This window comes from Salvelinus fontinalis, chromosome 9, assembly GCF_029448725.1.
Source record: "Salvelinus fontinalis isolate EN_2023a chromosome 9, ASM2944872v1, whole genome shotgun sequence".
Lineage (NCBI taxonomy): Eukaryota > Metazoa > Chordata > Actinopteri > Salmoniformes > Salmonidae > Salvelinus > Salvelinus fontinalis.
In genome coordinates, this window is record NC_074673.1 from 42815868 (window position 1) to 42831700 (window position 15833).

A 15833-nucleotide genomic window follows, 5' to 3' on the forward strand; every position below is an offset into this window, starting at 1 on the left:
GAAGGTAACACGCACACATTCACAAACAGGAAATAAACATGTGTAAAAGGTGTATTAAGGTGATCCGAGTGTTCCTGCTCTGCTTCCTGCATCCTCACACCAAGAGCTTCCTGCCAAGATGCGGACAATAGTCGTATGAGAGAAAGTAGGCGATGTGTCATTTCTTTGACATTTAGAATTGGAAGTCAAACATCTCCAGGAGTGATGCTATTCAGATGTATACTGCACCTTGTCCCATGTGGGTGGTCTGCTCTGGTGTGTGGTGTTATCTAACAGTGAAACTGACACCACTTCCCCTCAGTGACCTGATATATTAGCTAATGCCGTCACCATGAAACCGGAGGCAGGCACCATCACACAGAGGGAATAAAGCTGCATTTCCATACAGACACAAAGCTGTCCCAACCACATGTTTATTTAACAGACATTTCTCTGTGCAAAAAAACCCCCCAGAGGATTTGAAGTACCTTCATTGAGTTAGCATAAATCAGGCTAGTTCACCAGAACACTATTATAATGATAGATTGTGTGTCAGCCACACCCTACCCCTACAGCAACACAAAAAGACAACAGAGCACAGCTGGATAAAACGTACTGCATGCAGGGCTATTTACCCAAAACACTGAATGAAGCACTAAGCGTTAGACAATGTTAAAAGCATGGTCACAAAACCTAGTCAAACAGCCATTCACCAAATGTAAACCCTTCCTCAAAAGATCTTTCCTCTGTATTTATTTTGTGACACAAAACAAAAAAGAAACTGGGGATGAAACAGTGTAGCCTATAATGTGTGTAATTACATGACATGTCGACACTTCTCTTACAATTTGTACCCTGTGTTGAGCTCAGGCACCTGTTACATACAGACTACAGTGTGTGTGTGTGTGTGTGTGTGTGTGTGTTTGTGTGTGTGTACACTACAGTACACCACCAGCTGATATGAGGAGGACCGTAATTACCTGGTCTTATCTTGTGATACTGTTTCGGTTTTCCCTCATTTCCACACACACTGTAAGAAACCATTGGTTTTGTAGCCAGAAAAGACTATACGTGCTTGGTGGAATGAGTTTGCCTAACAATGAGCAAGGGAAGAGACAAATGATGAAAGCTATGACGGGGTCAGTCAGTCCGTCAGGGCCATGAGAAGCAGAGAGAGAGAGACGCCACATATTAAAGCTATAAGGTCAGTGGTCTGTCTATCTCTATCTGAGTCCAGAAGAATGAGAAGAGATGATGCCCCATACTCAAGCTTCTTTCACCAGGTTGTCATTGTCTAATCAGAACTCCAGAAACCATATGGGCCTGTGATTAAAAACTGGACGGATAGGAGGGAAAAAAGCAGCAATTTTTCGATTAGGCACGCTGTTTTTTAAGGGACTGAGCAGAGCCTGAGACAGGTGATACGACTCCCTTCTGGCAACGACAGCGGTTCTACACGTGGCAGCCGTTGGGAGGCTTTTTAAAAGTGAGTTCATTTAGAAAATGACCGATAGGTATCTCTCAGAGTTCGTCATAAGAAGCTGCTCTCTAATGAGTTCCATAAAGGCAGACTGTTCCCTGTGAGCTGTTAGCCGCTACGAGGCTGCTCATATGTCAGATTTATGATTGACGCATTGTATGAATGACACAGCACATCCCTGTTGCACAGTTGGATTAAACTCAATGCAAACAGTACTGAAGTGATTCCCCTTTTCATAGGGAGATATACAGTCAGGTCCAAAATGACACCCTTGATAAAGATGAGCAAAAAAGACTGTATAAAATAAATAATACAAACATTGAGCCATTTTGAATTCTAAAAATAATAAGATATATTAAGATATATTATTTTATACGAATACCATTATTCAGAGAGAGAGAGAGATTTTGTTTAACAACTAATATCTTTTTTTCTCTCAAAAAGATAGGTGTCAAAATTATTGGCACCCCTGAAGATACTTATAAAATAAAACGAAATAAAATATGCATTTATATTCAACTTTTTAAAAGTTAATCTCAGTTTAAGGATCTGTATTTTGGCTTTACATGGTTTACTGTTTCACTGGGGTATTAAAATGTGGTAACACAAATCTGAAAAGAGACAAATGGTTGTTGACCTCCATAAATCAGACAATGGGTACAAAATAATACCTTAAAAAACAAATATACCACTTACCACTATTAGGGAAACAATTAAGAAGTTCAAAACAACCGAAACAGTGGCAAACTTGCCTGGTATTGGACGCAAGTATATCTTGTCAAATCAAATCAAAAATAACATTTTATTTGTCACATGCGCCGAATACAACTCGTGAAATGCTTGCTTACAGTTCCTTCCCAACAACGCAGAGTTAAAAATATATATATAAAAAGAAAAATAGTAACACAAGGAATAAAATACACAAGAATGTAGCTCCAGCATATACAGGAAGTACCAGTACCAGATCAATGTTCAGGGCTACAAGGTATTTGAGGTAGATATGTACATGAAGGCGGGGTAAAGTGACTAGGCATCAGGATAGATAATAATAGGAGTCAAATAAAGAACAGAGTAGCAGCAGCCAATGATGAGTGTAAAAGTGTGTGTGTATGTGTGTGTCTGTGTGTTTGTGTTGTGTCGGTATCCTGGATGGCAGGGAGCTCGGCCCCCATGCACAGTGAGGAAGGTGGATCAGGAGGCAAAGAAAAGACCAAGGGCCAAAGTTGGAGTATTACAGAACTTTGTCGCATCTTTGGGTCACCAAGTCTCCAAACCTCTAAGCCAATAGCCTCTTCAGAAGGGTTGACAGAGAAAAGCCAGTATTGAGACCACAGGAGGCTGCTTAGGGGAGAACGGCTCATAATAATGGCTGTAACAGAGCAAATGGAGTGGCATCAAACACCTGTATTTGATACCATTCCACTCCTTCTGCTCCAGTCATTACCACGAGCCCGTTCTCCCCAATTAAGGTGCCACCAGCCTTCTATAGTTGAGAGCCACCAACAGATGTAAATACCTGAGTTTGCTAAACTGCATTGGCACTGTGATTTGAACCAGGGCTATGGACAGATGACTGAACACAAAATCAACAATTTGCAATGGCCGTCTCAGTCTCCGGGCTTGAACCCCATTTAAACCTGTAGATTGAATTGAAGACCACAGTCCATAAGCAAGACCTAATGATATCAAGGATCTGTAAAGATTATGTATCGAGGAATGGTCTAAGATCCCCCCCTAAAAGGCTCAGTGCCGTTATTGTAGCAAGGGAAGGGTGTCGGAGAATTGAAAACGGGGGTATCATTTTGAGAATTTGGTTTATAACCTGTTAAACAAAATCTATTTCTTTCAGCAATTTTATTAATAATCTTTTGTTTTGTATACAGCATTGCTCAGTATTTGTATCGTTTATTTTATATAAGTATTTTTTGCTCATCTTTATCAAGGGTGCCAATAATTTTGGACCTGACAGTACAACAGTCATTGCCATTGTAACACTGAAATAACTGGAAAAGAAAGAGTCATCAAAAGATCATTTTCACAGAAGACGCATTTTGAATTAATTGAGGATTTTGGTGTACATTTTTTACCAAAACGTGAGAAAACTTTTTAACTGTTTTGGGTAGCGACTAGCGAGACATCTGATGTTGGTGTGTGGTTAGGATAATTCCCAACGTGTGCGCCTGGCATTGGAATGGAAAATGATAGCCTTGGCCTGTATTAATGATTATGTGGTCTCCACACAGGTGTACACATCAATTAGTGGGTGGCAACACAGAGAGATTTCAATTTTATCTTTATATAGGTTTAGTGGCTTATACCAGCTGGCGGGCTGCCAGGAGCGGAATGAATAGTGTCTTTATATCACGGTCTACACAAAATAACAACAAGAACACCAAAGACACTTTCCACTCAGCTCTCAGAGTTCACATTATTACGCATACACAAAAATAAGAACGAGGGGGGTTGGCTCCTGAAGAGGGGTTGAGAGGTAGTGTGTCCCTCCATCTTTAAGTTGACATGAGAGTGTTTTGCATTAGAGAGCTCTCAGAGAAGAATAAGTAGTCAAAACAGTGATGTATTTGACCAGATCAGCATATTGGACAGCGGGGGTACCGTTTAGATCATTGTTGAAGCCACGCAGACTTCAAAAGCAGTGGGCCTCGCTCTCAGGGGCCTTTCCCAGCACCGAGGCTCCTCCACACTGAACCCTGCACTCCTCTTCACAGCCACACAGAACTGTTTAGAAATATGGCCACTGTTAAACAAATCAGCTCGGCTCTTCATGCAGCATAGAAAGTTTCGCTCACTCATTGACATTTATCTCTCGCTCACACATCGAGTGCTTGAACACTCAGCCTGCTTAACACCGCTGACATTTAGACAAAAATATTCTGCAGTAAAAAATGAAAAGGAGTTTTCTTTTTCTTGCTTTTAAAATTGTTCAAATCAAACACTCAAAGCTGGGTGAATGGATTCATCCGCTGGTAGGAAACTATGCAGCACAGTTGTGGGGCGCGTCGGGCACGTAACCTTACAGCCTCGACAGGAGGCGTTCGCATGGGAGCGACCGCTCCCTTCCCAAGATGCAACTCGTCAACAAGGCAGCCTTTTGTGAAGCCTCACAATCAACAAAGCGGGAGGAGAGATCAAAGGGTCACGTCCAGGGAAAATCTAATTATAACTGACATTTCCCATCTTAAAGGGAAGCCCTTCAGAAGAGGTTGGTGGCCACCGCTTGGCTTTGGAGCCCACTGAATGAGCCGTTGCCCTGCGTTACCGTTTTCGCGGGGAAAGCACGCCAGCGACTAAATGACTGTTTGTCCAGCATCTCAAGAGCTGGTTCTGCCTGAGTGCAGAGACAGAGGAGGAGCAGGGGGAGGATCAATCGCTCAGGTCACCCCAGGAAGACTCCAGCTTCAAACAGGAAATGCGGTCTCACACCAAGCAATAACACAGTTTACGCTGCTCTACATTCTCCCTCTCTGAGAAGGTAGCAGAGGTTGCTTACCAGATTATGTCACAAGAATACAAACACTTTTTGTTTGTGTTATTTTTTTTGTCTTGCATTTCCAATGAAAAGGGGAGATATTAGAACGTTTTATTACAGTGGCTAATGTATCTCTAAAAGTCATAGGGCCCGATTCAGACTTGAGTAGACTTAACACATGTAACGGCTGTCTAATGCCTCCTCCTCGGATGAGGAGGACCAAAACGCAGCGTTGAATGAAGACATAATGAAAATTTATTAAAGACAAGACGAACACGAAAAACACTTGGAAAATTACAAAACAACAAAACGACGTAGACAGACCTGAACTTGAGAACTGACATAGACACGAAGAACGCACGAACAGGAAAGACTAGCCGAACGAACGAACGAACGAACGAACGAACGAACGAACGAACGAACGAACGAACGAACGAACGAACCAGTCCCGTGTGGTGTAACAGACACAGGAACACAATCACCCACAAACAAACGGTGTGAACAGCCTACCTTTATATGGTCCTCAATCAGAGGAAACGTCAAACACCTGTCCCTGATTGAGAACCATATAAGGCTAATTACCAATGAACCTGAACATAGAAACACATAACATAGACTGCCCACCCAGCTCACGTCCTGACCATACTAAACAAAGACAAAATAAAGGAAATAAGGTCAGAAACGTGACAACACAGAAGTAAGTAAATAAAACATGGACTCAAGTAAACTTTTTTTGCCTATATTAAGTCAACTTATCTCAAGTCTGAATGGGGCCCATAATGAACAGTATATCTGTGTAAAGGATCTGTATATCTGTGAAAATGTGTACATTATGAGAATGATGGCATCCTGAACATCGTGTTTCATAATTGCAGAAAAAGGGACGGGGCGGGAGGTACCTACTCCAGAAACTCTGTGATGTACTTGCGACTGCATTTGGACCAGGACCAGGGGCTGGTGTCGTAGTTGAGGGTAGGCGCCATGACGTGATACTGGTGCTTCATGCCTGCCTCCCTGCATTTGGGGTTGTCATCGTGGGGCATGTTGAACCTGCCCAGGGGGGGAATACAGACAGAGAGAGATTAGGGAAAAGGGGGGATGGCTGCAAATTGGATCAGCCCTAACCAGGGGGATGAGTGTCAGAAGGTTTATAATCAGCCATTTTTAACAACGGATGACCTCAAACCTTTTGTGGACTTTTTCAGGCCTGCCACATACCACACACACTCACCACACACCCACAGAGAGAGAGAGCACACGTGCATACGTGCGCTCACACACACACTTCCCGACCAAATCATATGGCTTCTCCCACCTGTTTTCAAATGCCTCAGTAAAACTCCACCCGCCAGAAGGACATGTTTTAATGCTTTCCTGATCTGTATATCTGACCAGCATAATTCCCTCACTGCACTGCCCACATACAGAACACACCACATCATCTCCCGCTCATCTCCCCGAGATCAGGGGTCAGCTTCTCAAGGGGTTTAAGGCTGAGGGAGATGGGAGGCCATCCATGGACTTCAGGTTCTGAACACTCAAATAACATCAGCCTCAATCACGACCACTGACTATGATATATAGAACTAGAGACACACACTCACCACCAACCAAGCAATGGTCTTCATTGAACTATCTTCCGGAACTAAGATGTAGAGTTGAAGGCCTATGAAGCGTTGCATCTCAGATTGAATTCATTCTAGCCAGCTGAATAGTGAAGAGTCTAATAAAGTGGCTCATCTTTTTGGATGTCCAGAATAGTGCTGCTGGGCTGTGCTGTGTTGATCTGAGCGGATGTCCTGACCTACTCAACTGGCTGTGTGTGCTGTGTTAGTGGAAGGATGAGGTCGGCCTTAATCTGCACACACACCCGCACACACGCACACACACACACCACACACACACACACACAGCTGCGTGGTGTTTACTGCAGGATGTGAGCCTACTATATGGCTGGGCTCTCGGCTGGGGCTTTGGTCTGACTGCCACACAAAGAAGGCAGGCCTGGCCCAGGTTCTGACCCTGGCATGGGGCCCACCCTACAGGGGCCGGCGGGGGTGGAAGGGGGTTGTGGGGGCCCGGCCGCTCAGGGCCTAATTGAGTGCTCTGAGCCGCAGCCTGCCCCTGGCCTGTAATGAGGTCCTCACACACCGGGAGAGCCACTGGTTGTTACTGGGAAGCGCATGCATGAGGGCATTGGCTGGAATATCAGAACGGACTGCATCTATTACGTTGATGAAGTTGTAAATTACGGTAGAGTGGGAGCTACTGTAGCTCTCTGTATGTTTGAGAGAGACATATGAGGTCTGAGTTCAATCAGGAAAATGGCATCTCTGGAGGGAGATTTGCTGAAGTAATGTGCACTTAGATCATAATCTTCTCCAGCTATAATAGCGTACTGCAATACTCTACTCATACAGTCAGGCTCCTATTATTGAGCTGCAATAAAACAAGCTTCATCCCAAACAGATAACATCATCATATCCATCCCTCCAACTTCTAAAAAACAAAACATCTATAGAACGACTCTAGAAGACAAATCAACTTTTTTCTAGACTTAACACCCTATAAATAACAGTGAGAGTAAGGGAGTAACTTCCCCGGTGAAGAAGAAGACCTGATGACTTTCTCTCCATATGGGGGAGAACAAAAACAAGACTTAATAAGTCTGTGGGGACTGCAGCAACAGGCTTTGTCAGCACTCTGACAGAGCGAGAGATCAGCAACGTCATCATAACATCGCTGCAAAATCACAGTCTTGTCACTACAGAGACGGAGCTTTGGGAGCCACTACACACACACGCACACACACACACACACACACGCACAACAATCTCGTCCCTCTAGATTTATGGCCTCCAAAATCCAAACCTCATCCAATCAGCCACTCTGCTTGTCCATCCTGAGATGCCAGTTTCCTTCCATGTCTCAGACTTTTGCATATATTTCTAGGACGTTAAAAAAGATAGCCTGTCTTCCATCCATAGCTCTAATGACTCATCAAAACGTCCGGAAGGATCAGCTGTGATCTGAGTCTCAGATGGCAAGGACTTGGTAACATTTGACGATTAAGCACTTTCAACATTATTAAGCCATGTAAGTATTATTTTTTTTTTATTAATATCAAGTGACTCCAACACACTAGCAGAGCCCAAAGTGGCTATTTGTACCAACACATTTCCTGAGTTACTGTATATGAAAAAGGCCTCCTATCCATTAGTCTGAGCTAAGGGTTCCGTTTCGTTATCTGCAACAGAGCGTTGGTTTGTTCCACTACCTGGCTGACACTCTGTTTCTCAGAGCGTTACACACTCAGGAGAGGGTCTTGTGAATATAGCCCAGCGATTAAACGCACCAAGAGGCAAAGCTAACTGCCTGTCCAGCTGTTTGAACTTTAGCATAAACAGATCCACACAAGAGGGCTGGTTTCCCCTCGCTAGGCCCAAAGAGCCCTGTCTCTGGAGGAATGTGTGAGGAGCAGCACTGAGTCTCAGGCGGACGGTAAGCCAGCGCTGGTTCAATAGTAGACAGAACACATGTTGGATTATTTTGACCCAGCCAATTGGGTTGCGTGAATAACCCAACATGTTGGGTTGATGGAAATACCCAAACATGGGTTAATTTAACCATCAGTTGGGTATTTTTGGTGGCGTAGTTAAGTGGGCGGCAGGTAGCCTTGTGGTTAGAGTGCTGGGCCAGTAACCGTAAAGGTTAGTATATCGAATCCCCCGAGCTGACAAGGTAAAAATCTGACGTTCTGCCCCTGAACAAGGCAGTTAACCCACTCCTAGGCCGTCATTGTAAATAAGAATTTGTTCTTAACTGACTTGCCTAGTTAAACAAAGGTAAAATAAAACCATTTTTATTCTCATGCTGGGTTCAGTGGGTTGACCTAGCAGCTGGGTCTTTTTCAACGATTATTTTCAGGAGGTGTGGCTTTAATTAAGAAAGATCTTATTGGCCACCTGTGACATTACTAAGATTATTTATTACATATTATTATAATTATTGTATCCCAACAATGGAATTTACATGGGCTTTTAGGGAAGTCATTTTTAGCCACCCATGAGAGTAAATGCCATTCCTATTCATCTGGTCTGGTGCATAGTTATCACTTATTAAGGTCAAACACTGACATTTCTGTAGCTTCAATGACAATTGCAGAAGTGTATGACTGTCTAATAGTCACACCCCTACTTAACTACGCCACCAGTCTTCTGATCTGACGCATTGGTTCATATCTCAACAACCCAGCGGTTGGGTCAGCCAAACAACCCAGCGGTTGGGTCAACCAAACAACCCAGCGGTTGGGTCAGCCAAACAACCCAGCGGTTGGGTCAACCGAACAACCCAGCGGTTGGGTCAGCCGAACAACCCAGTGATCAGGGGAGGCAGGAGAGAGGGAGAGGGGGAGGGAGGAGAGAGAGAGGGGGAGGGAGGAGAGAGGGGGAGGGAGGAGAGAGGGGGAGGGAGGAAAGGGAGAGAGTTAAAGACAGTTTGCATCCCTCATAACTTATACCCAGTTTTTCATGGTGATTTGGGCCTAATGTTTAGAATGCATGCAGTCTTATGAGAGATTGGGTCATATGTTGTGACACAAAGCGGTTATTCATATGGCTTCTCTTTCCATTCACACATGTGGTGACATCTGTGTGTTGTGGAAACAGGCCTAAGCGGGGACCAATGTTATCATAACAGTGCTATTACACAGTAATTATGCAGTGTAGTATGAACACATTGTGATGAGCTCTATTTTACACAGTTCAGGTAGTGTTATCTTTCTTTACGGGGTAATGTTTAGGACAGGCTGGTGGACAAGTCAGCCCCTGAAAACCAACATTATTCAGCCTTTGATAATGAATTGTGCTCCGTCCCCACTAAATTAAATACATTTAATATGTATGTACATGTACTTGTCCCTACAATGACCACCTTCCATCTCGACGCCTAGTTGAAAGCAATGGCTGCCCCATGCAGAGGCCCCTGGTCCACCACATCTAAAGCCCAGGCAGCAGTGGCTTTCAGCCCCAGCTCCTCCTCATCCCCCTGGCTGCCTCTACAAAGCTGGAACACCTACAGGTTTAAAGCGATACTTCGGGATTTTGTAGTTTGAAGGATGTTGCTAACTAGCGCTAGCGCAATTGATAACTAGCATTCACGCAATTACTGGAATCTGCTACTTCAGTCATTGCGCTAATGCTAGTTAGCATTGGCTCGTAAAAATACCTCTAACTTCCTTCATACTGGACACAGAGATATACAAATGGTATCCACAAGTTCATCTGACTCTGGGGAAGTAGATAAAGGGCATCATTGCCAAAATCCTGAAGTATCCCTTTAACTCAGGACACTACACTAGGAAATTAAGACTAGCATGTTATTAAACCTCTTTTTTTCCTTTATTATGTTTTGCACCTGCACACCCAGGATAATAGGGCTTTTGTTGTGCAGGGGGCCCGAGAGGTAGGCCTAGGAGGGGCAGGCCCCAGGGGCCCCGAGAGGTAGGCCCAGGAGGGGACAGGCCCCAGGGGCCCGAGAGGTAGGCCCAGGAGGGGGCCAGGGAGTTGAGAGAGGTAGAATGTACTTACACTAGTGATAGGAAGTTCAACTCTTTTTACTGATTCAGATCTTTTCAACTCCTTCAGTTAAAAAAAATAAAAATCATTCAATTAATTTAGTTGATTTGATTCAGTAATGCCTAGAGCGTGCAGGACCACCTTACCAGCAAACAATGAACTAAAAAGTTGAAAGACTCATGATTCTAAAAGCCTCTCATTTATCATAGGGCTCTTTTAGAAGCTGTCATTTGGGACTGAGACTTATAAAAGTGTGCTTCAAACAATGTACATTTGTGATGGCTAGGGATACAAATAAGATAATTTCTTGATACCTTTAAAACGATGTCTAGTTGTGGCCGCAACTGGACTAGATTGTGAACAATTCTTGACTTTCGTGAGGAAGATAAGCACATACTGTATTGTTCGCGAACTGTAGCAGCCCCCCAAACGATTTGTTCTCGAGTTTGTTGAGCAGAGGCAGGCTGTGTAGGCTGTGTCTTGGTTCTATAAAGCTGTGTCATTCGATAACATTCAACAATCAATAAATTACATTCATTCTTGCACCATGAGATCAATTATCAGTTCTACGTGTTTTTTGCTTTCTCTATGCTGCCTGCAACATGATCTATGTTAGACAGTTGGTGGTTGGAGCACGTCTCCAGAGCCGCTGAGCTGGAGGAGTGCGTAATAATCCTGCTGTAGGTTTCATTTCGGCCAGCCAGCAGGTCAAACAAACGACTAAAATGAACGAGTCACTTGGTAAAATTAATCATGACTCTCGAAGTCAGTTAAAAAGAGTTGCTCAAAAAGAATGAATCGTTCGCGAACTGCACACCACTAACTTACACATGGCCCAGCTCGTGAGCGACGGTGAATGAAGCGCTGAGTCCGTTCTCTTCGCTGATGGAGCAGCTCCGGTACGGGTCACACATGGTCCCCAGCTCCGCCAGCCCTGGAACGTCACCAATACACAGCGGCTTGAATGGACGGAGAAAAAAAGCCTTCCACCTCTACAGGCGATTAAGCCGTCAAACTTGTGCTTCATAAGAGAGACCAGTACTACCCTCCATCCTCCCTCTCACTACACCGTTCTAATCGGTCACTATATTAGCTGTAAGCTCCTGAAATAAACTCATTATTGTATATTAGCTGACTGTGGAACATTGAAACAGGAGTGGAAAGTTAACCCGGAGTCACTGAAGGTGACATGGGCACAGTTAAATCTGAACGTGAAGCCGTTTGTTTACCCAATGTGTCACACTTGTCTTTCGCTCGGCAGATGTCTTCCCTGTGAGAAGACACAAGCACAAGCAAAGGACACCATTATTCATCATCTCCATGCAGTTGTGTGTGTGTTAGGGTAGTGAGACAGTACAGTTCAAAGGTGAAATAGCAGTAAGCACCTTGTTATGAGGAGTGCAGTGTCGTGGTGGGAAGGGTGACTGTCGTCCTGGACATTTTGGGTCTGTTGCCAGACACAGAAGTTGTGGAGGGTAGTAGCAGCATTGAAATTGATTGAGGGCCCATCCTGTGAGAGATGACATAGAGACAGTGGTGAGGATTTGAACAGGTGTTCCTAGCTAAAAAAAAAAAAAAGCTACAAAATGTAACCATGTATCTGAAAGTGTCAAGTATTTTCATCTGAGTTAGTTATCTGCCATCACAAGGTCATGTGCTGAATGCCCCTCAGTCAGTCCTAGTTGAATCACAGCTGTGGTAGTAGCACAGGATAGTAGCATCCTTTTCTCTAAAGATATTTCTCTTGAGGCTTTCCTCTGAGTGCAGTGTCCTTCTGAAGGGCCATAGAGAGAGGCTGACGTCAGCTGTCTCAGGGGGTACTCACTCACTGCAGCCCTCAGGGCCTGTTCTCACCTGTTCATTGTGGATGACGATCAGCTTGACAATCATGACGTTGATGAGGTTTCCTACACTTGGGTCGCTGTAGACCGCAGCAACCTGTGACAAGATGAACACACAGGCAAGAAACGCAAACATCTACTAAGGGTACAGAAACAGACAACACGGACTAATGTAAAGATGATTATTACTTTGAATGAGAGTAGGTCTAGAGACCATGTGCCGAAGGCTTGAGCAAAATAACAGGAACAGTTGAAGAAAGGGAAGATTTTATTCCTTCAGGGGGGGAGTTGACATTTTGAACAAAACGTCAACATTTCAGCAACGCTTGACTTGTGTGTATCCCACCGCCCCTTGGACAAAACTGTTTTTGTGTGCCTTTCTTTTGGTTCAGCCCTGTCAGTGTGGGTCACTATCCTCCTGGGGCTATCCTAACAGAGCTCTGACAGGAACTCATTAGCCCTCTATAAACATTTAGCTTGTCAGTGCCTGGGGGGCTGAGTGAAGCAGATACCTCCTCTGGTAGGGGGAGAGAGAGCGCATGAGAGAGAGAGGAAGAGTGCAAGAGAGAGGGAGAGAGACAGAGAGAGGGAGAGAGAGAGACAGAGAGAGAGAGAGAGATTCAGAGACAGAGCGAGAGAGATTCAGAGACAGAGAGAAAGAGACAGAGAGACAGAGAGAGACAGAGCGAGAGAGACAGACAGACAGACAGACAGACAGACAGACAGACAGACAGACGGACAGACGGACAGACGGACAGGGGGACAGGGGGACAGACAGGGGGACAGACAGACAGACATGGGGACAGACGGGCAGACAGGGGGACACCAACTGTGTGCTGTAGCCTAAACTATAGCTTCACACTGGTACATAAATGGACAGACAATCAAGGCTGTGATACACTGGAGGAATGTGTCTCTGTGGTCAGTGTAAACACTATGACATCATATCAGAGGGCTAGCAGCCCACCCATTAGCCCCCTTCTCCACTAACAGGCACAACGTGCTGTCACCATGACGATGACGGATCAGTCTTGGCTGATTTCCCTGTTCTTGTTTAAAATGCTGGGTCTGGTTTGTGTTGGTTTGGCCGGAGCGTGGCAGGTCTTTTTGATTGAGTGGCCTTGACAGGTTTTTCTTCGACAGCTGTGTGCACGTGTGTGTATGCACGTATGTGTGTTTGTGTTTGTGTGTGTGTACAGATGTAGGATCTTAATTTGAACCAGTTTGCTGCAGCAGGAAAATTATCCAACAACAGGAAATGTGAATTATTATGTGGATTATATTTCATGGACGTTTTGTAGGGTTTGATACATTTTCTGTTAGGGCAAATAAAGTCTGCAATTTTCAAGTAGAAATTACAAGCTTTAGAAGCCTTTTTAAACCTTGAATACACTATAAGTTTGCATTTCCTGATATGCAGGAAAATTCCTGCAACAACAAGATGATCAAATTAAGATACGGCATCTATATGTGTGAAAATGTTTGTGTACGGCCATAAGGTCATTCATAATGTCTTTAAGGGCTAATGCAGAGGCCCATGTGTTTCCAAATAGATATTTGTATTTGTGTGTTGTGATAATGTGGTAATGTGGTAATGTTGTTGTTGTAATGTTACCCAAACTAAAAGCCAATAAGATCATAAAGAGTTGAGTCAGCTCATTGAACCCCCTTATGAGCCACATCTCTGACTGTGCAGAAAAGCTTGTTATCAGGTTAACATTAGAAAGAGAAAATTGTCTATCAGCATTTCTGTCTTGCAATCTTAGGGATCCAACATACTGTTTACATACAGGTAAACACAAATCCAAGTTGTATCGTTTGGCAGAATTTGGCAGAATTTGGCAAGTCAAGGCTTCCAGGGTGTTACTGTATGAGTGACACACTGAACAATACTGTATGCATCTCCTTTGTGTAAAACATAGTTCATGGGTTTAACCTCAATCCACATGGCTGAAAACTAATGGGCAAAACCCAAACAAACCATTACAGTGTAATATAATATATCCTCAACAAATTGGGAGACACAACAGTGATCTTGACATTGATTAACAAAGAGAGGTAATGATTGCAGGTGAAAACTGTTATCCTTAGATAATGAAAACAGGGTACAATAAAAACTCAACCAAGCTACCAACCAGACACCAATATCATTAACCAATAAGTAAATGACTTTGTACCACAGAAAAGTCACATTTCCTGAAATCCGAGTAAGTTACAGCAAAGAACAAATCTAGATTCAACAATGTGTTTTTCATAATAAAAAAATGCATTTTACTTACTACTGACATGATTGTTAGGATGTAGTGCTCGAGGTTGTGTCCGTGGTGGCGCGCCATCTTGACGTCAGCAGTCAGCATCAGTTCCACGTAGCGGGGGTACGAGAGGAACCTCTTCTGCCTGGACGGGGCTCTGTGACGGGGGTCGGAAGAGTTGGTGGTGTGGTTGCCTACGTGGTGTTCTGTCGTGTGGTCTATCTCGTGGTGGATGTCCATTCTATCTCTCAGGGAATCCAACTCTTCTCCCATACTCCTATCGCTCTGAAGATTGACAACTGGCCTTTCCGATCCTTCCCCTGTCGGAAAATAGAACAGAGTAACAGAGTAGAATAATCGGGTTGAAGGTCTTATGATTATAGGAACAGACTTGGACCTGAGAGTAAATAGTGGAACACGTTAAATTATTTATAGAATACAAAAAAAATGAATACCGGACATACCTTTTATTTGACATCTACTGGCATTTCATTCCACAGTATTACATGTCTGAAGCTAAAGAGAAAGGCCTCAGCTTAGCCACATTCCACTGACATACAGTAATCACCACATATTGGACTTTAAACCAAAAAAACATTCAAGGTTCTGAAGAGAAGTTGTAGCGAACGACATAGGGTCAGTCACAGAGGTCTGAGGGTTAGAGCTTGATGGTCAGAGAAGCTGCACCCTTGGGCTTCAAATTCGACTTCTACAAACACAGAAAACCACACTATTTCTACTGCTGTCTCTGCATTCAACAGGGGCCCTCCAAACGAGAACATGAAGTTAAACCACTTCACTTAAACCACAGCCCGTATATCACAGCAAATTAAAGGGCCACTAAGGGAGGACAAGTTGAACAGTACAGCTGAAATGCAACAGATACTAGATTCAGACGTTCAGACAGTTATATTCAGGCCAAAGGAGAAAGACCTTAACAACCTCAAAAGGTAAAAAACGGTATGGAAAGCAGCCATATTCTCTGGCTACATGTAGTCCATTGGCATCACTTCCAACCCTTTCCTCTGTTAGGTGGACCTCAGATGAACTGCACGTGTAGCACAGCAGAGCTCAGTCAGTGTGAGATGAGAGATTCCTTTACCATGATGACAGGGAAGGTAAAGAGAGGGAGAGAATAGGAGGAAAATAGAAAAGAACCCTTAGGACAACCTAGAGAGAGCGAGAGCGAGAGAGAGAGAGAGAGAGAGCGAGACAAAG

At 44.0% G+C, this 15833-nt stretch overlaps 1 protein-coding gene across 1 annotated transcript in view; it reads right to left on the reverse strand.

Annotated features, from left to right (window-relative positions):
• The window catches only part of LOC129862645 (A disintegrin and metalloproteinase with thrombospondin motifs 20-like), a 141708-nt gene that overhangs the window by 98351 nt on the left and 27524 nt on the right, over positions 1-15833 (reverse strand). Inside the window, exons 4-9 of the mRNA XM_055934506.1 lie at positions 14643-14935; positions 12377-12460; positions 11908-12032; positions 11752-11792; positions 11351-11456; positions 5850-5996 (exon numbers count right to left, since the gene is read on the reverse strand). Coding sequence (XP_055790481.1) covers positions 5850-5996; positions 11351-11456; positions 11752-11792; positions 11908-12032; positions 12377-12460; positions 14643-14935 — 796 coding nt within the window. The remainder of the gene's footprint in view (positions 1-5849; positions 5997-11350; positions 11457-11751; positions 11793-11907; positions 12033-12376; positions 12461-14642; positions 14936-15833) is intronic.